Genomic DNA, 26,934 nt, shown 5'->3' with positions numbered 1-26,934 from the left:
TGATATTTATTTGCATTCCAGGAAGAGGAATTTTCTGTGGTAAGGCTCAGAGCAAGAGAGATTTCTCTGCCTTTGAGGAACTAAAAGAAGTTTAGTTCAGCTGAATATTCTTGAGGTAATTGAAGAGAGGGTCTGAAGACAAGGTGAAGTTAGAAAGGGGTCATGTTATACAACGTCTTGTTCTTCATAATAGCAGTAAGAAGGTATTGGAGGCGTTTTTTTAATCACACTAAAATATGCTTGAAAGTTATCATTTTATCCATTTTTAACTTTATAGTTCAGTGATAATAGGTACATTCACATTGTTATGCAACTATCACCACCATCCATTTCTGGAACCTTAATGGGCACTGAAGGACAGTTTTGTGTTTAGAGAAATGGAAAAGTTGAGGGTTGAAAGTTTGATGAATGTTGACATGGTGTGATATTTTGCTGAATGGGGGAATGAGATAATGAGATTAGTGTGGTAGAAGTGGTGCAGCACTAAGTAACCAATTGCAATCAGAAATTCTAGATTTGTACTGGAATCAGTCTTCTCTAAGGTGTGTTTCCCAGCAGCGTGTGTAGAGGCTTGGAAAAGTCTTATATTTGGGTGATTTTTTTTTTTTTTTACTAGCTTGCAGTGCATAAACAGTGGAACAAGGGAAATTATACTATACTGATAAAAACAAAGATAATATATGGATTTGGAAAGCAAAAGAAAGTTGAGGAAGGATGTGAAGAACGGAAGGATATTTGGATATGGTAGAAGTTGACTGAAAGGTCCTGATGAGATAGTAAAGCTACAGTGGGTGTGAGTGGGCAAGTGGGATAGGAGGATGGGGGTACCAAAGAGTGGAAGGTCGGAATTTACCAGGAAGAGCTCTTTTTCAGGATCAGTTATAGCCATGGGAGTGGAATGATTGGAGTGGATTTTAGGTCAGTGGAGACAAGGAAAAGAAGGAACTGAAAGGGAACTAAAAGTCATATTTGAAGAAGCATGCTAACAAATGAAAACATATCTGGGAAAGAGTTATTGGAATAATGAGAGGATTTCATATTCATCTCTACAAATGCCAAATATTACCAATTGCCTGTTATATTTAAGACATTATTTCAGAGCTTCCGGCAATACAAAGATGAGTAAGACATAGTGCTTGATCTTAGGAAGCCTATAGGAATTTGAAAAAGAGAAGACCTAGAGGGAACAAGTCTTTAAATATTTAAAGATTTTTCATGTTTTAAAGGAATTAGACTTTGTCTTTGTGGCCTCAGAGAGTAAAACTATTATCAAGGAATGAAACTGAAGGGAGAGGTAGATTTTGGCTTAATATAAGAAATTGTAAAATATGCGTATGTGTGTGTATGTGTGTATATATATGACAATAAGACAGTAAAATCTATATAACACTATACAATTAAAATGGAGTGGAAAAATACCATAATCCAACTATACTAACAAGTAAATTGTTTTCTTTTTTGTTATTTGTTTCTATTCTTGTCCATATATCTAATAATTTTTACATAGTTTTAAAGTTTAACATAGCCTACACATGATGCTGTCATCTTTTCTCACTTAGTATCATCTTGTCCCATGCTTTAAAATTGTCTTTATAAGTTATTTTATTTTTAAAAATTTTACTAATGTAAAGATTGTTTATTGCTTTTGTGAAAGGGATTCATACTTATTTTATCAGTCTACAGACAGAAAAGAGTTTTAAAATAAGTGCAAATCAACTGAACTCTCACTGTCTGGAGATAAACAGTACTAATTTATTTTGGTAACTTTCCCTCTAGATAGCTTCTCTGCTTAGATACATAAGGATAGGTAGATAGATAGGTAGAGAGAAAGGCAGTTTTATTGATGTATAAATAGGGCCATATTATGCATGCTCTTCTCTAATATGCTTTTTCATTGAACACAGTTTTAGGATGTCTTTCTATATCAGTAACTAAAATATTTTTATTGGCTACATGGTGTTATATTTTATATATTAGATACTATGCTATGTATTTTTTTTAGAGAGAACTTTATTTTATTATTTTTTGGCTGCATTGGGTCTTCGTTGCTGTGCACAGGCTTTCTCTAGTTGCAACGAGTGGGGTCTACTCTTCGTTGTGGTGTTTGGGCTTTTTGTTGCAGAGTATGGGTTCTGGCTGCATGGGCTTCAGTAGCTGTGCCACATGGGCTCAGTAGTTGTGGCTCATGGGCTCTAGAGTGCAGGCTCTGTAGCTGTGGTGCTCCGGTTTAGTTGCTCCGAGGCATGTGGGATCTTCCCGGACCAGGGATCAAACCCATGTCCCCTGCATTGGCAGGCGGATTCTTAGCCACTGCGTCACAAGGGAAGGCCCTATGCTACATATTTTAGTTTTATTATCTTTAATTCTTTCAACAGTCCTACAAGATTGATGATGACATGTCCATTTTATAGATGAATAAACAAAAATTTGAACAGAGAAGTTGTCCAAATCACAAAACTAAAAAGTGAAAGAGTTGTAATTTAAACACCCCATGTCATCAGTTTTCTGTTATTCCATTTTCAATTTTTGAATTATGTGGTAATTCAATATCTGTATTTATATGATTGGCTAAATAAATAGAATAGACTAATAAATTAATATTGTTCTCTAATAAATCAAGTAGTTGACTCTTCCTTTCCTGGTCAACGTTTTATCTTTAATTATTCCCTTTTATTCCATCTTTTGGTTTTCCTTATAGCCATCAGTATTTTTTTTTCTTCCTCAAAAATTCCAACAGATCTGTCAACTTCCAAAAGGTCATAAGAGCTCATAAAAATTATTTTTTTTTAATTTTTTTAAGGTTAGTAATAATAGCTATTGTTTATTCAGCAGTTTTTATGTGGAGTCTCATGACTACCATGAAAAGTAGAACTTTAGCCTATTTTTCAAAGAAAAGAAACTGAAGCTCAGAGTATTTTAACAATACATTGCTGGAGCTGAAATTAAAATCCAAGGCTATTTAAAAGGATTATATTTTGAACCATCATATAATCCTTTCAAATCCTAGTTTCATAAAAACAAGCAAACAAAAACCTAAATGGTCATATATTAGAGAACTGCTACTTACCTAATTCATCTGAACATTTAATAAAATTGTTTATTTGTCTGAAGGAGACTGGCAGCATTACTATTTAGTTATACTGCTAATTAACCTTCAGTCATTTGTATAGCACATAAGAAATAACACTGCTCACATATAGGATAATAAATTATTTAAAAAAAATTTTTTTTTCTTATTTCCTGGAGGTCTCCCTCCTATAGCCACCTTTTCTGCTCCAGTCTGGACTGGTTTTTCTTTAGGCATGATGTATCGCTGTCTTTCTGAATTTTCTTTTGCCATTCTATTCCTGGATTCAATGACTTTTGTTTCTTAGTTTATTTTCTGGTCTTCTTTTTAATATTTTATCATGGGAAAAAATTCAGTATATACAAAAGTAGACAGAACAATATAATGAACCTCCATGTACTCTTCACGAGCGTCAACATTTGTCAACTCATGGCCAAATCTTGTTTTAGCTGTAATCTCATTTACCTCCACCACCTTGTATTATTTTAAAGCAAAGCCTAGACATCACATTTTAGCCATAAAATATTTCAGTAAATATATCTAGAGACTAAGGACTCGTTTTTTAAAAAAACAATTAATTATTATATCATTATCATGCATAAAAAGATTAAAATTAGGGACTTTCCTGGTGGCACAGTGGTTAAGAATCTGCCAGCCAATGCAGAGGACACAGATTCAATCCCTGCTCCTGGAAGATCTCACATGCTGTGGAGCAACTAAGCCCATGTGCCACAACTACTGAGCCTGCACTCTAGAGCCCACAAGCTACAACTACTGAGCCCACATACCACAACTACTGAAGCCTGCACACCTAGAGCCCATGCTCTGCAACAAGAGAAGCCACCGCAATGAGAAGCGTACGCACCACAACAAAGAGTAGCCCCTGCTCGCCCCAACTAGGGAAGGCCCGTGTGTAGCAACAAAGACCCAGCACAGCTGATAAATAAAGTTTATTAAAAAAAGATTAAAATTAATAATATTCCCTTAATAACATTAAAAACCCAGTCAGTGTTTCAGTTTCCAGTTATCTTGTATCATAATTTTACAGATTTTAAGTTTTTTCCCCATTGTTTGTTTGAGTCAGTACTCAAATAAGGGTCACACATTACAAATGATAGATCTCTCTCTTAATCTCTCTAAGTCTCTCTTACTCTCCAGGTTTCTCCTCTGTTTCCTTGTTTTTTTGGCTAATTTTAATTTGTTGAAGAAACTAAATTGTTATTGTGATCTGGATTTTGCTGCTTGCGTCTACATGGTGTTTTTAAACATGTTCCTCTGTCCTTTATATTTGATATAGAGACTTCAATTTTTTTAACAATTCTACTTTTCTAGGGATGTTGTGTTCTTCTATCAGAAGGCCTGTAATATCTAAGGGCTCTCTTTTTGTTATGTTAGTAGTCGTCAATGTTCAGTACATGATTTATCAAATCGTTAGGCATTGCAAAATGGTAATATTCTAACACTCTTTCTTAATCTATATGTTAGCTGACATACCTCCCTCATCCACTAAGTGGACACTCAGTGGTTATGTTTGTTTAGAAAAGGCAGGATAAATGCTTATTTTTTACTTTTTGTGAATTTTCAAAATAATACGTTGTTTTGCTAGCATTCTCTAATGGTGTCCAACGAGGGCTTTTATTCTTGAAATTAGTCAATTTAAGTCCTTTAACTTTGTTGTTTTTTCAAGATTGTTTTGGCTGTTCTGTGTTCCTGGCATTTTCATCTAAATTTTAGCATCAAGTTGTTGATTTCTGCAAAGATGTCATCTGGAATTTTGATAGAGATTGCGTAGAATCTATACATCAGTTTGAAGTCTTCCAGTGTATGAACAGAGGTGTATTTCTATTTAATTTTTACATTGCTTTCTACAGTGTTATGTACTTTTTAATGTAGGACTTACAACATTTATTTATTTATTTTTCATAAATTATCAAGTTGAAGAAATTGCCTTCTAATCCTTATCTCTTGAGGGCTTGAGAGTTTTTACTTTTAACTCATAGTTTTTCAGTGCATTTTATTTATTATCTTTATTGATGGTCAGATTGTCCCACCTTTGACAAAATGGAGTGTCTTCAATATGGTACTTTTGACAGAACCCTGCTAGTCTTTGATTGCTTCTTTGGCATCTGATACGACAAGATTTTACAGGGTCACCTTGTACATTTTTTTCCTTGGTTTCTCTAGCATATTTCATGGTTTTTTTGTTTTTGTTTTTTTCCTGAACACATAACCCTCAGTGGCTTCCTAAGAAAAGTGCATAGAAAGTACACGTTTTGAATCTTTATGTGTTTGCTTATAGGTAATCTCTTGATTGTTACATTGGTAACAATTCCTTCCTTAGTGGCCATTCCTATTTAAAACTGAAAATGTATAAACTCATCAGAAGTGCTTTTTAACTAGAAAAGGATGAGCTTTTCATTGGGGAATCCCCAAATGTCATTATATGGAGGTTGTCTTTCTCATCTTTTACATTTTTAAAAGAAAAAAGAATTGTCCATTCTTCTGCTGTGAGTGTTACAGAGTTTTAAACCTACCACGTTTTTGGCATGAACACGGGAAGTAGAATAATGTTCTCAATGCTTAGTATGTAGACTTTTATCTCAGTCTCTCTGGTTTCTGTATGGCACCTCTCCCCCACCTTCTACTGTTCTTAGTTTCCCTAGGTTAAACTTTGGTTCAGTTTCTCTTGTAGAATAAAATTATAATCTCATGGTGGGGGATAGTAACAGGGTGGCATGGAATGGGGAGAGAATCAGGGCTTTTCACCATTCCTTATACAGACTTTCAACCAATGTCCCCATTTTTAGCTATCATGTTACACTTAGTCCCCACCTTCTGAGGTACCTGATCTTTTTAATTCCTGAGACATTCTAGGATTTTTGTGGACACCCCTCTTTAGGTCCTTGGTATTCAGCTTTCTCTGTTTTGTTAGCTTCTTCACTTCTTTTCTGCTTCTAGAAGTGTGTTCTCATTGTTTTCTGTTGTATCCTTTTCATTCTATTTGTCCTGGTAGGTTAATGTATTTTTATTTCTTTGTATTCATTTTGATTGAGGATAAATGTTGGTGTTCAGTTCACCATGTTTTAACTAGGAAATCTCTACTTTCACTTTTCCAAAAATTGGTTTAAATCCACGTCTCCTGTTTCCCCCCCCCATTCTCTTTGTTCTTATTATGTAATACCTTTTAAATTCCTTTCCTTTCATGTTAGAAGGGTTTTCATAGAAACAAGTGATAAATATGATTAATTTGCTACATTTTAACCACATGTCCCTTTCCAAACTCTGGTTGCTGCTCCAGTTTTGGCTTACTAAAGAATTGCTCTTCTCAAGAACTGTGGGGTGTATTCATTAGTCAGTTCATCCATATATCCATTAATTCATAAGCTACTTGTTATATGTTAGGCACCATACTAGGTGCTAGGAATACAAAGATGAATAAGACAAGGTTCCTCGCCATTAAGGAGCTTAACACTCAGCGTATTCATGACTCTTATCTCAGGTTTGCATGGTGCTGCTAAGTTACATTAAAACTTTGAGTTATTTTGTGAAATAATATATTTTCATAGATGCAGGGAGATTTTTAGCTTGCTCCCAAATATATCTAAATAGCCAGAAAAATAGTTCTTGGATTCATCTGTTTATTTATCTCTGTAATTCCAGAAGTACTTTGTTTAGGTAAGTAGTTTACCTCAGTTTATTCAGCTGCTTTTGGGCCTAACCACAATTATTTTGACAATTTAAATTTATCTTTTTTTTTAAATGCATGCGAAGTAGTATCTCAGTGTGATTTTTTTAATGTTTATTTATTTGTTTACTTATTTGTTTATTTATTTTGTCTGCGCCAGGTCTTAGTTGCAGCATGTGGACTTCTTAGTTGCGGCCTTTGGGCTTCTTAGTTGCAGCATGCATGTGGCATCTAGTTCCCTGATCAGGGATCAAACCAGGGCCCCTTGCATTGGGAGCACAGAGTCTTTTCCCATTGGGCCACCAGAGAAGTCCCTCAGATACATCTTACAATTTGGTCTGCTTAAGAGACATAAAGCATTACTTCCATCTATGTGAATTTCTTCTACACATTTGAACTTCTTTTCACTGAATTGATTCACAGTGCTTCAGAATCTGCTGTTTTACAGAGCTCAAAGGGCTTTACTAACAGGAGATGAACGCACTCTTGAGAAGCCATATGTCCCATGCACACGGCTCAGCTACATCTGAATTCCTACACTCTCTTAACTGATACAGTAGCCTCTTATTTTTTCCTGCAGTTTCAAGTTGAGAGCACTCGAGTGTCCAGTTATACTGATAAACATGTAAGGTCTTCTGAGCAGTATATTTTGTCTCAGAACACTGGACTTTCCAAAATTCTTGATTTCTACAGTTAGCTCACTAAATGTTAAACATTTCCAAAACCAACTGTCTGACTGCATTAAGAAATAAATTCTTCATCGTTTCTTGCAGCATTTTCCATATCTTTCATTCCATCAACTGACTATGGTTAGGGTGAAAAAATCACAATTTGATTATTCTTCTTTTCCGCAGCTTGATTACCAAAATACATTAAACCAAAAAAAAATTGATGTCATCAAGTTCCAGATTTCTCAAAATGACACTATTTCTGTTAAATACCCCCAAATCCCACTAAAATGAATAGATTTAATTATTAATATTAGTAATTATAATACAACCTTACATGAATTTTTCCTTTGTTAATTACTCTCTTGTAGCTATTTTCCGTAGTAATATTGGCCGCTAGAAGATGATTAGGAATTTTGTGGATTTGTGTGGGGGTTGTCACAATGATTCAGGGATACTATTAGGCCAGCTGTCCTGATGCCTAAGTTCAGTAGATCCACTAGATTTAATATCTACCCCAGTGCTTGGTGCTTCCAACTCCTGATCTTCTCAGAGATCTAGAAAGATAAGTTCCCTACTGCTGACATTTTAATTTGTAGCTTACTTTCTTTTGTTGAGTCAGCTACCACTTGTCTGTCTGATTTCTAAACATTCTTTGAAATCACTTATCCTCCGATGTTTTCTCTCCCGTCTTTCTTTCCTATTGCATTTGTACCTTTTTTTTCCCCTTTGCTTTCAATCCGGTGGTTGAAAGGAAGAAGAGATCACCAAGTGATCTGTCTGTTGTGCTTAACAGCTTAATGGGAGATAATACTGCCCCCTAGAATTTGTGGAAAACATTTTAGGTGGTTTTGGTTGTTATGTATACTGGCTGGTATGCTGGCAATTAGTGCTTAGTTAGGGCTAGATCTGCTAAACACATTGCCATGTGTGAGGTCACCTAAAATGCAAATGGTATTCAGAGTTATCAGTTCATCCCAGCCTTGTATTGACTCAGTATAAACACTATGTTTAAACATTTTAACATTTAAACATTTTCTATACCTGAGAGTAATGTATAAACTTATTCATTACTATTTCTAAAGGGGAGCTTTTTGAAACTCATTTACATTCAGAAATAAAAGTAAAGTGACTTCCCTGGTGGTCCGGTGGTTAAGATTTCGCCTTCCAATGCAGGGGGTGCAGGTTTGATCCTTGGTCGGGGAGCTAAGATCCCACATGCTTTGCAGCCAGTAAAAAAAACAAAACATAAAAACAGAAGCAATATTGTTACAAATTCAATATAGACTTTAAAAATGGTCCACATAAAAAAAATTCTTTAAAGAAAAAAAGGAATAAAAGTAAAAAGTGTCATGGCTGCTTATCATTAAAAGGAAGAACGTGCTGGATAAATGGTTTTCTTTTTCTGAAGTTCAGCTTTGCTACATGTTTTTTCTTCATATTAACAGATACTTTGGTAAAAGACCTCAGTGGGATTGTAGAGGGGCATCGAATCTTAATGAACTTCACCAGCTATTAAGTAACATAATGATCAGAAGATTAAAGACTGAAGTTTTAACCCAGCTGCCCCCTAAAATCAGACAGCGTATTCCATTTGATCTTCCTGCAGCAGCAGCCAAGGTGAGATCGCGTGTTTGACTGAGAGTCTTATTTGAAATCATTTTAAATTATATTATGAAAGATTGCACATATTTCATATTTCACAGAAGGAAAAGTCCACTTTCTTAAAATAAGTTTAATTAATAGAGCCTTACAGATTGGCTTTGTATCATTTTAAGAAGAGAACAGGAAGAATTTAAATTTAGTCATCAAATAATGTGAAACGATTTCGTTTCTTAGTCTTTAAAAAATATATTTTTGCTGAATAGAGAAAAAAGCACTTCTAATAGATTTACTATTAAGAATTAAAAGTATTTGTAGGGTATGAAGCCCAATAATTAGCAAGGGAAGTTCTTTTTCTTGTTGTAGGATTTTTTTTTTAAGTATAAGTAGCTATCTTCTAGGATAATTTGGGTACAGCCCCCTGCTTTGGAAATCTTGAAACTCGGTGATCATGGTGTGAGATGTGAAGTTCAACATATTAGAAAACTAAAATTGTACTTTACCTAATCCTCATCTGTATTTACTTTTGGGGAGTACAATGCTTATATAGTCTCTGAAATTACTTCAAATCTGGATATAACATTGTCAACAAAAACTGTTTATTGCCTTGTTTCATCTTGCAGCTGACAGTAAGCATTTGGTAAGCATTGAGCAATATATTATTGGTAAAATAAAAATGACCTGATTTTCTGTATCCATTATTTTAACAAAAGAAAAATAAAAGAGTTAATATATAACTATACTACATTTTATTAAACTAATATTCCCTGAGTCTTTATGCTTATTTCAATAAAATCAATACTTTTAGTAAAAAATGCTTTGCTACCATATATATTTTTGTTACTGTGAGTTCTTTTAAATTTTTGTTTTTACATAAAATTTTTATTTAAAATTATTCTTAAATATTTATTTTTGCTTTACTAAATGTTCTTCTGTAAGAGAAGGCTGTAGTTGTTTGATTTATGATGTTAGCAAAAGGCTTGGTTTTCTCCCACACCTTGTCATTGCTTTGTGTCATTAGCACAAACACGTGTCTGACCTACCTCCACACTGATGTTTTTATTTATTTATTTATTTTTATTTATTTTTCACACTGATGTTTTTAAATGAGTACACTGGAACCTTTGGGAATTTTTCTTCATATATATATTTAGCTATGTATACTTTATATAAAAATAAGTAGGACATGATCATTATTGCATTAATTGCTGTGTTCTTTATTCTGTATTTCTAAACATTATTTTCTCCTATGTAGGAATTGAATTCCAGCTTTGAAGAATGGGAAAAATTAGTGAGAGCTCCAAATTCAGGTGCCACCGAGACTGTCATGGGGTTGATTACTCGCATGTTTAAACAAACTGCTATTGCCAAGGTACTCATTACTGGGCCACATCACGTGTTTGTCTTGATACAGATTATTTAATGTATTTAATTATTTTTAATTAAGCAGCTTATTTGCATACTGCAACATGTCTTTTCCATTTAATTTTTCAACTCTTTATTATGGAAAAATTCAGACATATTCAAAGTAAACAGTAGTATAATGAACACTATTATACCTATTCATATATCAATCCTTTTCTATATATGGGTATACTTTGATGAGAGAGTAAAATATATATTATACTTTCTCATTTAAAGGACTTAAAGAGATATATATTCATCTTTGTAGCCAGCTTTTTCCACGGTGTTCCTATATAATTGCTGCAAATAATCTTTTTTTATGTAAGTCAGTCATTTTTAATTGGTATTATGGTTTTAGATCCCTACAGAGATAGATGTGTTCACATTATGTTTGTCCAAAAGTGCAAATTAGGGGTGTTAGAGTTTTTAAATCTCAGTATGACTCGTAAGTAGATGCATCACCCATTTGTCTGTTGTTTTTACCAGCACGATTGAACTTATGCATACTAATGAGTGTCATCTTTCTCCAATTCTGATATCTTTTATAACATAATTTTTTAAAGAGAGGTTTATTGAGGTATAATTCACATACAGTGAAATTTGTCTTTAAAACATATTATTTGGTAAGGTTTGACAAATACATATCACCACTACAATCAAGATAGAGAATTTCATTTCCCCCAAGACTTCTCTTGTGCACCTTTGTAGTTTTTTCGCTCACACCTCCCTCTAGACTTTGGTGGTCAGAGATCTGCTTACTATCATTATAGTTTTGCATTTTCCAGAATGTCACAAAAATAGAATCCTATAGTATTGTAGCCTTTCATCTGGCTTATTTCACTTAGCATAAATCTTTTGAATATTGATTCATTAGTTTTTTTCATTTGTGTTGCTGAATGATATTCCAATGTATGGACATATAAATATTTATATATCTATATTAATATAACAATTTTTTAAAATTTCTTTAACACATAATGGCAATTTGGCATAGTCTCAGTTTGGGCTATTATGAATAAGCCTGTTATAATCATTCATGTACAAGTCTTTGTATGGACATATTTTCATTTCCCTTGAGTAAACTGCTGGAACTGGGACTGCTGGATCATATGGAAAACATAGATTTAACTTCATGAAAAGATGCCAAATTGTTTTTCAAAGTGCTATATAATTCTGCATTCCTACTGGCAATATATCTTTGTCAGCACTTGGTATTGTCAATCTTTTTAATTTTAGTTTTTTTTCTTGGTATGTAGTAGTATTTCATGGTTATTTAAACTTGCCTTTTCTTAATGACTAATGATATTGAGCATATTTTCATGTGCTTTTTAGCCATTCTTTTTTGTTTGGTTTTGTTTTTGAGAAGTGTCTGTGCATATCAAGCCCATATTTATATTGGGTTATAAGAACCCTCGATATATTTTGGAAACAAGTTCTCTAACATATATGTCATTTCCAAATAATTCTTTCCTTATGTTGTCTTGGCTATTATAAATAATGCTGCAGTGAACACAGGGGTGCATATATCTTTTCAGGTTAGTGTTCTCATTTTCTTTGGATAAATACCCAAAGTGGAATTGCTGGATCATATGGTAGTTCTATCTAAATTTTTGAGGAACCTCCACACAATTTTCCATCGTGGCTGCAGCAATTTTCATTTCCACCAGTAGTGTACAAAGGATCCCTTTCTATACATTCTTGTCAGCATTTGTTATTTTTTCTCTTTTTGATAATAGCCATTCTAACATTTGTGAGGTGGTATTGAGTATTTACTTTTTTTTTATTCATTCATTCATTCATTCATTCATTCATTGGCTGTTTGGGTCTTCGTTGCTTCATGCAGGCTTTCTCTAGTTGTGGAGAGTGAGGGTTAATCTTCATTGCGGTGTGCAGGCTTCTCATCTTGGTGGCTTCTCTTGTTGCAGAGCACTGGCTCTAGGCACTCAGGCTTCAGTAGTTGTGGCACATGGGCTCAATAGTTGTCGCTCGTGGACTCTAGAGCACAGGCTCAGTAGTTGTGGCACACAGGCTTAGTTGTTCCGAGGCATGTGGGACCTTCCCGGGCCAGGGATTGAACCCATGTCCCAGGTAGACTGTGCCAACTGGAAAGTTCCTTCTTATATTCTTATAAATAGTATTTTTAAATTTAAATTTCTAATTTCTGCTTTTTCATTGCTAAATATAGGATTATTGTTGATTTTTGTGTATTTACCTTTTATTTTGTAACCTTGCTGTACTCACTTATTAGTTCTTACAGCTTTTTGGTAAATTTGGGAGATGAAACAAAGAACGGCTACAGAAAATAAAAAACAACTTACAAAATGGTAGATTTAAATCCAGTGTTATCGGTAATTGCATTAAGTGTAAATGCTCTATACCCAGCAATTAAAAGACAGGAATTGTTAGATTGCATAAATTATATGATATCTATAAGAAGTCCTCTTTAAGTACAAAGGCTAAAGGTTAAAAAGAAATGGATGAAAACAATAATCAAAAGAAGGATGAAGTAGATATATTAGTATGAGATGATGTATGCTTCAGAACAAAGAGTATTACTGGGGTTAGAGAGGAGACTTACATAAAGATAAAGGAGTCAATTCTTTCTGACTCACAATAGTCAGAAATGTGTGCATATCTATTAACTAAAATGAACAACTAAAACTTTTTTAGAAAACAAAAGAGGAATAAATGTCTCCCAAATAATTTTATGAAGCTGGAATTACTCTGATACCACAACCAGACAGACACATCAGAAGAGAACTACAGACCAATATCCTTCATGAATATAAAAATCCTTAACAAAATATTAGCAAATCAAATCCACCAGTATGTTAAAAAATGTTTATACCATCAATACAAGGTTTTTATAACATTGGATTAATTAATCATGGTATTTCACCACATTAACAAAGTAAAAATGGACAACAATTTGATTATCCCAATGAAAACATTTGATAGAATTCCACATCCATTCATGATAAAACATCTCAGCAAATTAGGAGTAGAAAGGAACTCCCTCATCCCAATAAAAGGCAGTTTTTAAAAACTTACAGTTGGGGCTTCCTAGGTGGCGCAGTGGTTAAGAATCCGCCTGCCAATGCAGAGGACATGGGTTCGATCCCTGCTCCAGGAAGATCCCACATGCCACGGAGCAACTAAGCCCGTGTGCCAAAACAAACAAACAAACAAAAAAAACTTACAGTTAACATCATAGTTAATTCTCAAAGACTGAATGCTGTTCCCTAAGACCAGGAACAAAATAAGAGAGTCTGCTCTCACCACTTCAATTCATCACTGTTTGCTTCAACATTGTTTTCATAACTGTGCAGTAGGCTAGAAAAAGAAATAAAAGTTTTGCAGATTGAAAAGGACATGATTGTCTACATAGAAAATCAAAGAACACTTCAAGCTACTAGAACTAACGAGTGAATTTATCAAGGTCACAGGATTCATGTTCAAGATACAAAAATCATTTGTAGTTCTACACACTAGCAGTGAAAAATTGGAAATTGAAATTTGTAAAATGCGATTTACAGTAGCATCAATAAACATGAGCTAATTTTGGAATAAATTCAGCGCAAAATATATTTGCTGAAAACTGTAAAACATTGTTTAGAGAATGTAAAGCAAACTTAAATAAGATAGATCGTGTTCATGAATCAGAAGATTTGATATTGTTAAGATGCCTGCTCTTTGTGAATTAATTTATATATTCAATAGAATGTTAATCAAAATCCCTGTAGTCTTTTCTATAGAAATTGACAAACTGAATGTAGAATTTATGAGGCAACACAAAGGACTTAACTGTAGCCAAAATAATTCTGAATGAAGTTGGGAGACTCACACCACATAATGTAAATACTTACTAAAAAGTTACAGTGATAAGACTTTGTGATATTGTCATAAGAATAGACATTTAGATTAATGAACAAGAAAAGACTCAGAAATAGATATTCATATTGAATGTCAACTGATCTTAGGAAGGGGGACAAGATAACCCAAAAGGGAAATGATAGTCTTTTCAACAAATGGTACTAGGACGATTAGCTATCTATAAGGAAATAAAAATGAACTTTGGTCGTTATTTCACACCATACATGAAAATTAACTTGAAGTGAATCATAGACTTAAATATAAAAGGTAATTTGTAAAACTTTTAGTAGCATACATATTTCAAACTACCCCATCCTTTGGGTAGGAACATTATTTTAGATAGGATACAAAAAGCACATACTTTAAAGGAAAAACAAATGGGACTCAAAACTTTAACATTTATGATGTTTAAAAGTATTGTGTATGAAAGACACTGTCATGAAAATGCTAATGTAAAATATAGATTGAAAGAAAATATTTGCAATACATTCCCCCGTTCCATTTTCCCCTATCATTATTTTTGGTTTGATCAGTGTTCATTGTTTACAGTATAATGACTCTGTTAAACATTTCACAGTTGAGCTGTAATTACATTTCTTTTCTTTGACAACTGTTGTTTTTCTTAAAGTTAATAACTATCTTGTTTTTTTATTTGTTTGCTTGCTCACTTAGCTTTCTTTGTACTTAGTACTGATTACAGAATGCAACTTAAAGGAAAAGAGTATATGAGGCTGAGTCAAAAATTATCCACACTCTGGCTGTAAAATGTATTTTAATTAACTTTTAGAAAAGACAAATACATCATTTTTCAACATAATCTCCTTGCTTTTCAGTACACTTTGTCCATCTGTCAACAGGCTTTCGTATTCCCTCATTAAAAAATGTAGGTTGACCTGCGAGCCACGAATGCACCATTGTCTTCATTTCTTCATCAGAAGTGAAGCTTTGTGCTCGTAGGGCTGCTTTTAGGGGACCAAACAGGTGAAAGTCCAATGGAGCAAGATCAGGACTATAGGGAGGGTGCTACAGAGACATGGTGAACAAGACATACTGTCAACCTCTCAAGGTACTTGGAGTCTGTTGGGGAAGACAGTAAAAATAAATGTTCAACTACGATAGAGCATATTTAGTGCCTAAAAAACAAGATATTGCCAAAGGACATGGGAGAAGATACTTGGCCAAGTCTTGGGGATTTAGGAGAAATGTTTTAAGGAATGAACAAGTAAGATTTAGCCAACCAAAGTGGAGGGGAGTGAAATGGGAATGGGATGGGGCTGATGGAATATGTTTCAACAGGTGAATCATTTGTGCAGACTCACAAAGATTAACCAGAAATGGCATATTTAAGGAACCAAAAGTAAGTCATCCTGGTGAAAGCCTAGCATGTCAGAGAGGAATTCTGAGAGAGACAAGGTTGGAGATCACAGAGAGCAGTACCACATTATGAAGGTCACAGTTCACAATGTGTAATTTACCCTAAGGGTTCTGAGCAATGAGATATTGGTGAGTAGAATAAAATGATCAGATTTGTGCTTTAGAGAAAGAACGGTAGCTACAGGCATGCTTCATTTTGTTGAGGCTCGCTTTATTGTAATTTGCAGATTGCTGTTTTTTTTTTTTTTTTACAAATTGAGGATTTTGACAACCCTGCATCCAGCAAATCTTATTGGCATTATTTTTCCAATATTATTAGCTCACTCATATCTGTGTGTCACATTTTGGCAATTTTCACAATATTTTATTTTATTTTATTTTATTTATTTATTTATTTTGGCACACGGGCTTAGTTGCTCCGCGGCATGTGGGATCTTCCTGGAGCTGGGATCGAACCTGTGACCTCTGCATTGGCAGGCGGATTCTTAACCACTGCGCCACCTAGGAAGCCCCCTTCACAATATTTTAAACTTTGTCATTATTATATTTATTCTGGTGATCTGTGATCAGTCATCTTTGATATTGATATTGTAATTGTTTTGGGGCTTGAACAGTGCCGATATAAGAACTTAATAAATGTGTGTGTTCTGACTGCTCTGCCAACCAGCTATTCCCCCATCTCTCTCCTTCTCCTTGGGCCTCACTATTACCTGAGACACAACAATATTGAAATTAGGCCAATTAATAACCCTACAGTGACCTCTAAGTGTTCAAGTGAAAGGAAGAGTTGCTTATCTCTCACTTTAAATTAAAAGCTAGGAATGATTAAGCTCTGTGAGGAAGGCGTGTTGAAAACTGAGACAGGCTGAAAGCTAGGCCTCTTGCACCAAACAGTTAGTCATGTTGTAACTGAAAAGGAAGAGTTCTTGAAGGAACTTAAAAGTATTATTCCAGGGACTTCCCTGGTGGTCCAGTGGTTAAGACTCCATGCTTCGAATGCAGGGGGCCCAGGTTCGATTTCTGGTTGGGAAACTAGATCCTGCATGCCACAACAAAGATCCTATGTGCTGCAACTAAAACCCAGCATAGATAGATAGATAGATAGATAGATAGATAGATAGATAGATAGATAGACAGACAGACAGACAGACAGATAGATTGATAGATTTTTTTTTTAAAGTGTTAGTACAGTGAACACACAAATGATAAGAAAGCAAAACTGTCTTACTGATGATACAGAGAAAGTTTTAGTGGTCTGGATAGAAGATCAAAGCAGCCACAATATTCCCTTAAGCCTAAGCCTAATCTAGAGCAAGGCCCTAACTCTAATTAATTCTTTGAAGGCTGAGGGGGTGAGAAAGCTGCAGAAGAATACAGTCAGTTGCCTACAAACAAACCTTCAAGTTGTGAACTTTCAAAGATGAGAACATGTGTTCGCATATCCAGTGACGGTCTGTTGTACATTGTCAAATGTGTGTATCCTCTACAAGTGGTTGCACTTTTGTGTACTTTATTGTACAGTACTGTATAGAGTACAGTAGTACAGTATCTTTATTTCATGCCCCTGTCAGGAAGCAAGCGTAAAAGCAGCAGTATATAGCCAATTGTGTTAATTGGGTACCTAGGCTTTGTTAGACTTAAGAACACACCCTCAGAATGGAACACGTTCATATGTAGGGGACTTATGTATATTGAAGGTAGCAGAGCTTGGTTCATGAGGTTTAAGGAAAGAAGTCATCTCTATAACTTAAAAGTACAAGATGAAGCAGCAAGTGCTGATGTAGAAGCTGTAGTAAGTTATCCATAGGATCTAGCTAAGATTAATGAAGGTGGCTACATTAAACAACAGATTTTCAATATAGATGAAACAGCCTTCTATTGGAAAAAAGATGTCATCTAGGACTTCTGTAGCTAGAGAGAAGTCAGTGTCTGGGTTCAAAGCTTCAAAAGACAGGCTGATTCTCTTGATAGGAGCTAACACAGTTGTTGGCTTTAAGTTGAAGCCAAGGCTCCTTTACCATTCCAAAAATCCCAGGACCCTTGAGAATTTTGCTAAATCTACTTTGCCTGTGCTGTTATAGATTTATAGATAGATGGAACAAGAAAGCAAGCCTGGTTGACGGCACATCTGTTTACAACATGGTTTACTGAATATTTTAAGCCCTTTGTTGAGAACAGTGCTCAGAAAAGATTTCTTTCAAAATACTACTGCTCACTGAGAATGTACCTGGTCTGATGGAAACTTACATTGAGATTCATGTTGTTTTCATGCCCGCTAACACAATACCTGTTCAGCAGCCCCATGGATCATGGAATAATTTCAACTTTCAACACTTATTCTTTAAGAAATATATTTAAATATATTTCATAAGGCTGTAGCTGACGTAAATAGTGATTCCTCATTTAGATATGGGCAAAGTAAATTGAAATCGTGCTGGAAAGGATTCACAATTCTAGATGCCATTAAGAATATTTGTGATTCATGGGAAGAAGTCCAAATATTAATATTAACAGGAGTGTGAAAGAAGTTTGAGTCCAATCCTCATGGATGACTTTGAGGGATTAAAGATTTCAGTGGAGGAAGTAACTACAGATGCGGTGGAAAATAGCGAGAGAACTAGGATTAGAAGTGGAGCCTCAAAATGTGACTGAATTGGTGCAATCTCATGATAAAACTTCAGAGGAGAGGGGTTGCTTCTGTGGGTGAGCAAAGAAAGTGGTTTCTTCAGATGGAATCTATCCCTGGTGAAGATGCTGTGATGGTTGTTGAAATGAGAAAGGATTTAGATTATGACATAAATTTAGTTGATAAAGCAATGACATAAATTTAGTTGATAAAGCAATTTGGAAGAAGTTCTACTGTGGGTAAAATGCTATCAAACTGCATTGCATGCTACAAGGAAATTGTTCATGAAAGAAAGAGTTGATTAATGTGGCAAACTTAAGTGTTATCTTATTTTTAGATACTGCTACAGCCATCCCAGCCTTCAACAACCACCACCCTGATCAGTCAGCCGCCAACAACATCTAGGCAAAACCCTGCACCAGCAAAAGGATTATGACACGCTGAAGGCTCAGATGGTTAGCATTTTTTAGCAGTAAAGTATTTTTATTTTTAAAATTTATTTATTTTAGAAAATACTTATTTACTTAGTTATTTTGGCTGCCCGGGTCTTAGTTGCAGCATGCGGACTTCTCAGTTGCAGCATGCATGTGGGATCTATTTCCCCGACCAGGGATTGAACCCGGGCCCCCTGCATTGGGAATGCAAAGTGTTACCCACTGGACCAGCAGGGAAGTCCCAAGTAATGAAGTATTTTTAAATTAAGGTATGTACATCGCTCTTTTAGACATAATGCTATTGCACATATTCATAGACTACGGCATAGTGTAGACAGAACTTTTGAATGCCCTGGGAAACCAGAAAATTCATGTGACTCACTTTCTTGTGATATTTACTTTATTTCTCTGGTGTGGAACTGAATCTGCAGTATCTCCAAGGTATGCCTGTGTTCGTGGAGAATACATTGGAAGGAATAAGCCAGTAGGCAGGGAATCCAGTTGGGATGCCGCACGGGTCATCTAGGTGATCTGAACCAAGGGTAGTGGCTGTACCACATCTTAATTGGAAAGAAAGAATAATTGAAAATATATTAAGACATTGGTGATTGACTGAATATGGAGGAGAGGGTAAAAGTAGAATCTAGATTTTTTTTTTGGTTAGCCAACTGAGTTGATGTTCATGCCATTCATGGAGACTGGGATAAACAGGAGACACCTTTTGTGCATAGTTCCCCATTAAGTATGATCTGTGCCAAATTCAGCAAGACTCAAGCTGTGAGGTAATAGATTTGTTTTATACTCTGCAGCATCATATTGGAAATGCTTTTCTTTTTATTGAATCACTTGAACAATTATGTCCAGAAATTCAAAGATAATTATAACTATCTACTGGAAGGGTGGAATCTTAACCACTGGACCGCCAGGGAAGTCAATTATAAGTATCTAATGATAGCTTATATAAATTTGGAAATCTTGATGAGAGTAAGAAGGAACGTTTAAAGAAAATAAGTTTTCAAGTAAATGCATTTGTGAGAGTGTACTTATAGGATATGCTATTTTTTTTTTTTTTTTTGGCTGTGCCATAAGGCTTGTGGGATCTTAGTTCCCCAACCAGGGATCGAATCCAGGCCCTCAGAGTGAAAGCAGGGAGTCGTATCCACTGGACCACGCGGGAATTCCCTAGCATATGCGATTTTAGAGGCATATATTTAATTACTGCCTAAAGTAAAATGAACCCTTCATGATTTGTGATATTTAAATTTTTGAAGGCTATAATTTTGTAATAAATAATGTGTAAAGTGGTGTAAAATCTTGTTCTTGTCAGCTCTTCTGAGGAAGCAAGTACTTCCCACATCCATTTATATCACTGTTTGAACACTGTCCATTCACTGTGGTTAGAGAGCAATGGGCTAGAAAGGAACTCTGTGGGTCATGCAGCCTCTTACTGTACTCCAGGCAGTTATGGGTAAAGTCTTCCAGACAAATGGGTCTCCATCTATCCTTGTTTTATAGAGCTCCAGGGTAGGTTTCTTTCTCTGCTCTCATCTTTTCTCTTTTTCTCATATCCTACAATGTCTTAGGCAGATGCGAATACAGTACTGGTGTTTCAAATTAGGCCATGTCAGCAAATTAGGTCATACTGATATGATAATTTTTCATATATACAGTGCGATACTATATGATGGTGTTGGCATATGTCATCATGTGCTGTATAAACATTTATGCTGTTCTGCCTTTTGAGATGAAGTACTTGTACTTCTTAGGCGGATGGAGGCTATATAAGTTTTAAGTATATTTGTGTTTACATTGTTGAGATCTCTTTTTTAGGTATTTCTTAATAAGAAATTTAATAATGATAGTGATAAGCAGTAAATGGTAATGGTAAACACTAAACAAAGGAAATGACCATAAAATAATAAATGTTACTAGTACTGAGTCAATTATTGAAGGACCGCAGATAATTACTTTTCTTCCTCTATACCATTATTTTTATTCCTGTGTAATATTTGTTGAGAATACAATTGATGAAAATGAACATATTCTTTTCTTTAATTGAAGTATAGTTGATTGACAATGTCACGTTAGTTTCTGCTGTACAGCACAGTGATTCAGTTATACACATATACATTCTTTTTTTGTTTGTTTGTTTGTTTGTTTGTTTGGCACACGGGCTTAGTTCCTCTGTGGCATGTGGGATCTTCCTGGAGCAGGGATCGAACCTGTGTCCCCTGCATTGGCAGGCGGATTCTTAACCACTGCGCCACCTAGGAAGCCCTACATTCTTTTTTATATTCTTTTCCGTTATGGTTTGTCACAGGATATTGAATATAGTTTTCTGTGCTATACAGTAGGACCTTGTTGTTTATCCATTCTGTATATAATAGTTTGCATCTGTTAGTCCCAAACTCCCAATCCATCCCTCCCCCATCCTCTCCCTTCCTCACAGCAACCACAAATCTTGAACAGATTCTTTAGATTTAGGATCAGCCTAATACTCTCCTAGAAAATAACAGATATAAGTTGTATGCATGGTTTAGCGCAGGGGTCCCCAACCCCTGGGCCACAGACTATTAGCCTTTTAGGAACCAGGCTGGACAGCAGGAGGTGAAGCGATGGGGAGCATACTTACAGCCACTCCCCCGTTGCTCTCATTACCACCTGAGCTCCGCCTCCTATCAGATCAGAGGCGGCATCAGATTCTCCCAGGAGCGCGAACCGTACTGTGAACTGCGCATGCGAGGGATCTAGGTTGAGTGCTTCTTATGAGGATGCCTGGTGATCTGAGGTGGAGCTGAGGCGGTGATGCTAGGGCTGGGGAGCGGCTGCAAATACAGATTATCATTAGCAGAGAGGTTTGCCTGCACAGAGACCATAATAAATCAATTGCCTGTAGACTCATATCAAAACCCTATCAGTGAGTGGCAAGTGACAATTAAGCTGCATCTTACGGAGTAGACTGGACATAAGCAACACACTTTGAGTGTCAGTGTCTCCCATCACCCCCAGATGGGACCATCTAATTGCAAGAAAACAAGCTCAGGGCTCCCACTGATTCTGCATTATGGTGAGTCGTACAGTTATTTCATTATATATTACAATGTAATAATAAGAGAAATAAAGTGCACAATAAATGTAATATGCTTGAATTATCCTGAAACCACCCCCCACCCCGGTCCATGGAAAAATTGTCTTCCACAAAACTGGTCTCTGGTGCCAAAAAGGTTGGGGACAGTTCTCAGTTATTTTCTGGTAAATTGCAACAATGTCTCATTTTTAGAGAAAACCATTTAAAGAGAAATGCCAGTTTTTTTTTTCTACGAAAATGATTAAATCAACCCATAATTTTAAATTTCCTGTCACTGTGGGGATGGCAGCATTTTTTAGTGCCTTCAAAACTTCACACAGGCAAATGGCTTTAAACAAAGCACATTTTCTGTTTGCTGTGTGGCCTCAGCTGCTTAAACAGGTGAAATCCTACTTATAATATTCAGTGAGGTATAATGAGTCGCTGCAGCGTTCCCTGATGCACAGGGACTGGGTTGTCATGAGACTAGGGCACCTCTTCCTGAGCCAGTTCTTTTGTTTAGGAAAGGATCTCTGGCTCTGAACTGGGCACTGTAGGCCTTCTGTTCATTAGTAAGGAGATGGTCAGTAACAATAAAGTGCAAAGAAAACAATGATATTATCATTTTAGAGCAGGAAGGACATGGTATGTTAGCTATGTGGAGTGGATGAAGGCTTTATTAAAGATGCAGAAATGCCCACTTGAGAAGGAAGAGTGGTTTAGGGTTTTGAGGTGGCAGTTTGGAGTCACAGGTGGAGGGATTTGCCTTACAGAAGAGAAGAAATACCTCTCACATGAAAGGAAAGGAAGTGATGGTGAGTAAAACTAAGGAAAGGTAACAGAATTCTCAAATGATGATTTCTATTTTCTCTGGGCCGTGGGGAGTTTGAGGGTTAAGAGGCATAGGCTGTGATTTCGAAGAAAGTGCAAAGATTGAAATTGTTTTTGTAACTTACTGGAGAATATAGTAACAATAAGAGCTAACACTTTTACAGTGTTTACCACATGCCAACTGTTCCAAGCGTAATTTAGGCACTAACTCATTAAATTCTACTGCCACTCTATGGTTAGTAAGTACTTTTTATCGTTTTTTATAGGTTGGGGAAACAAGGCACAGTATTTAAGTGACTTGCTCAGGGTCTCTCAGATACTAAATGATGGAGGCAGGATTTGAACATAGACAGTTTGGCTACATAGTACATGCACTTACCCACCATTCCATTAGGATAGCAGAATAAATTCAATATTTGTTGGTGACCATGGTTTTATGGTGACTGTTGTTTAGAGTTTTTTTCAGCATCCCTGTTCAGGCATGAAGAAAGAAGATACAGAATTGAAAAGTCTATACATTCTATATGTTATTTTATTTTTTTATTTTAATTTTTTAAATTAATTAATTAGCTAATTAATTGGCTGCATTGGGTCTTTGTTGCTATGCGTGGGCTTTCTCTAATTGTGGCAAGCTGGGGCTGCTCATCTTTGTGGTGCTCGGGCTTCTCATTGCGGTGGCTTCTCTCATTGCAGAGCATAGGCTAAGTTGCTGTGCAGCATGTGGGATCTTCCCGGACCAGGGCTTGAACCCGTGTCCCCTGCATTGGCAGGCAGATTCTTAACCAGTGCACCACCAGGGAAGCCCATTCTGTATGTTATCATTTTAAACACCCGAAAAACATTGATTTTTAGTTGTACAAAGTTGATTACCTTATTGACATATTTAGAGTTTAGAAAGAAATTGAGAATGTTTTTCATAATTGATTCAGTTTTTAAAGAATTAGATTAGCTCTTTTGATCAATGACTTTTATGATCAAACTCACATGAAATCAACTTTTATGAAAAATGTTTTTTTAAGTTCCTAATACTATTACCTTTACTTTCTAACTTTGTCTAAATTTGGTTAACCCAATGGAGTAGGTTATTCATGGGAATGTTCTCTCTCATCCATCCTTGCAAGATAGATAGATTAGATCGAATGATTAGATAGAACAATTGCTTTATTATATCTTGTTCCAGAAAGTTTTATGGAAAGGTTTAAGATCTCAGGTTCTTTTGTAAAATTGTGTTGGTTAAGGTATTAAATTGGGGTTACCCGCCTCTTACATATAGTATTGTAGCCCTTCTGCTTCTCAGTGTAAAATGGGCTGCTTGCAAAACTTGACCAGTGTCAAAAGATTAGATATATTAGAGGTGTTAGATTTCTGTTTACAGATGTATTCATAAGATGCCGAGAGATAAGAACATCACACTTCCCCTAGTTCACCCAGACTATCTTTGGAAGTTTTCTATGGAAAAATTTTGTCATGGGGCTCTATAAAAATGTCCAGAACACTGACAAAATAAGAAGTGACCATTCTTCCCCTGAAGGCTGTCTTCTATCAGATTTGAAAGTATTTTTTCAGGTTGATGAAACAGTTTCTAAATTAAGAACCATTGGCAGGGGTGAAAGGGATAGCAGAAGACAAACTCCTAGCCTTTCATTGTGATGATCTGCAGGGCAAGTAGGGGAGTGAATAAGCAATGTATGTTATTTTCCTTTCCTTAAGATCATTTTAAAGGATAAAAGGTAAATTATCACAAATAAACAAGTTAGTAAGAAACAATAAGATGGCATAGATAAATGAATAAAACCAAGAGAGGCAGAGAGGATTATCAACTGATGAATGGACAAATAAAATGTGGTATGTCCACACAATGGAATGTTATTTGGCAATAAAAAAAAAAATTAAACACTGAAAAATTCTGCAACATGGATTAAAACATTATGCTAATAAAGAAGCCAATCACAAAAGACCACATATTGTGTGATTCCATTTATATGAAATGTCAAAATAGTCCAATCCATAGAGACAGAAAATAAAATAGTGTTTGCCTAGAGCTAGGGGTGATACAAGGACCTGCCGTGGGGGTGGAATGATTGATAAGAGATGAAAGAGTTCTTTTAGGGTAATGAAAATATTCTGAAATTGTGGTAAAGGATGCACAAGGCTATTGAATTGTACACTTTAAATGAGTTAATTTTATAGTATGTGAATTATATCTCAATAAAGCTTTTTTTTTTTTTTCTTCCTAAAAAACACCCAGATTCTTCTGTCTTTCTACTCTGGCTGCCCTAGTTCACCACTTTCCTCAGCAGCTTCCATAGTAGCCTCAGGGTGACCGCTGCAATTCTTGGTATCAAGCGTAGGCCATAATGTCCAAGGCAAGGAAAAGTTTCCCATCGTGTCCCTTTTGTCAGTTAGAATTTTTTTTTTAAGCCTCCAGCAGACTTCCCATGTTTCTTATTAGTCGGAATCACTTGCAGAGGAAATAGAAGTGCTAGGCTTGCTTAGACATATCACAGTTCACTTCTTGTTGACTAATAAGGGCTTGAAGAGTTGTCCTTACACTACGTGCCCACCAGATATCTACACAGAACTGCCATTTAGTCTGGGGCCTGAGGACTTCAAAACTTGAGAAGCTTCTTTTGTTCCCATGCTCTCTTAAATACAAGTTATAGGTGTTAAAGAAAAAATTATTCTGATACTTGTTGAAACAGTAAGGAAGACCTTTTTCAAGGAGTCAACTCTATTGTAGTAGAGTTTGCAATGAGTCAACTCCATTGTAGTTGAGGAAAGAGATCAATCAATGCTGAACACAGCAGGGAGACGTGGGGATTTATAGCCAAAAAGTAGGAATGAAGGGGTCAGTGGATGGAAAATTACTAAGAGGAGACGTCAAGGGTAGGGGGATTCTTGTTTAACTAGTTGCTCCTGCCAGCAGCATACGCTTGTCTCAAAGATTAAACTATGCATGTCTAAGTATTCAGGCTGGTACAGTAAGACTGTGAATGGCTCATTAAATCAGTTATGGTTCTTTTGGTCACTCACTCCTCTCTTACTTGGATAACTGGTAGTTCTAGAGCTCCTTGCAGTAGGGATGTATGTATTTATCCAATCAAAACCAAGGTCAAAACAGGATTCTTGCTAAAAGAAGGCCAAGGAATTAGCTATCAAAAGTGGGGGTGAGCCCCAAAAAAATAATAAAAAATAAAATAAAATTAAAAAATAAATAAATAAATAAAAATGAAGAAAAAAAAAAAAAAGAAAGAAATCAACCGTGTTCTCCAAAGACACCATAGAGATAGTGAAATGTAAAGCAAAACTTGTGGGAAAAAAAAAAAAAAAGTGGGGGTGCGGAACTTGAGGAGATATCAAGAACTGATCAGGTATCAAGGGTGGGGGCGTTCTTGATAAACTATCTTAACAGGACTCTTGCTTCGTCTGGCCAGGGCAAGACAGACTTGGAAGGCCAAAGTTGAGGCCTAGTCAAGAAAAGGGCTCAGTGAAGCGTACTGAAGTTTGGTCAAAGAGAATGTCTTTGTCATAGCTCAAGTTTGGTGTTTTTTTTCATCCTTTCTCCTATGTATTGTTTAATTAAACACTGACAACTTAAAGTAACTTTCATCAGGTCTTTAATGCAATGTAGGTTTTTCTTTAACCACTTTTTCTTCAAAAAGTATGATGTGCACTTATTCACTGAAAAAAAAATTTAAAAAATAAATCATACAACATATTCTCTTTATTTCTGCATTTCTGTAAATGAGATGTAGGGTTTAGTCTTCATTAATTATTTAAATTAGAATGTTGACTCACAGACACAGCACTCACAGACCAATTTCAGTAAAATGGAATTGTGGAAACGGCAACTTCTGCAAAACCTATACCAGTGCACCAAGATGCTGATCATTAACCAGACCTGCCATTCCTGTACAGTATGCGCTTAAGATACTTTAGAAGCAAATTTCTGCTCAGATTACCTAAGATGTGACAATGCAGTGACTGTTTTCATTAGAATAGAATCAGAACAGGGGAAATGCATGTATAGTTCATTTTAAAATGCAAACCTATGCAATCCCCAACCTAAGAACCTAAGAGAATCCCGAAGTTCCTTTGTTACGTAGATGTTTTGGATCTCCAAACACATTTTCTCCTAGGGAGAAACTTCACAGTGATGGTTAACAGGTTAGTCCCAAGAGACTGTTTAGTCCATTGAACTTTATATAATTGAACTTTATGATATTAATAGTAACCATAAGCCTTTCTGAACCTGTGATTGGAAGGAATAGGGAGAAGGGGGCTTGAGCTTTGGCATCAGCAG

General features: G+C 35.7%; 1 protein-coding gene and 1 non-coding gene across 2 annotated transcripts in view; one reads left to right on the top strand and one right to left on the bottom strand.

Annotated features, from left to right (window-relative positions):
- ZRANB3 (zinc finger RANBP2-type containing 3) overlaps positions 1 to 26,934 on the top strand; it is a 97,218-nt gene that overhangs the window by 12,661 nt on the left and 57,623 nt on the right. Inside the window, exons 4-5 of the mRNA XM_057746767.1 lie at positions 8,869 to 9,040; positions 10,278 to 10,394. Coding sequence (XP_057602750.1) covers positions 8,869 to 9,040; positions 10,278 to 10,394 — 289 coding nt within the window. The remainder of the gene's footprint in view (positions 1 to 8,868; positions 9,041 to 10,277; positions 10,395 to 26,934) is intronic.
- LOC130859732 (small nucleolar RNA SNORA19) lies at positions 3,100 to 3,217 on the bottom strand. The gene has a single exon (XR_009055287.1). It is a non-coding gene; the product is annotated as a small nucleolar RNA SNORA19 (small nucleolar RNA).

Source organism: Hippopotamus amphibius, chromosome 8, assembly GCF_030028045.1.
Source record: "Hippopotamus amphibius kiboko isolate mHipAmp2 chromosome 8, mHipAmp2.hap2, whole genome shotgun sequence".
NCBI lineage: Eukaryota > Metazoa > Chordata > Mammalia > Artiodactyla > Hippopotamidae > Hippopotamus > Hippopotamus amphibius.
Note: the sequence above shows the minus strand (reverse complement) of the source record. Positions and strands in the feature narration are given on the sequence as shown.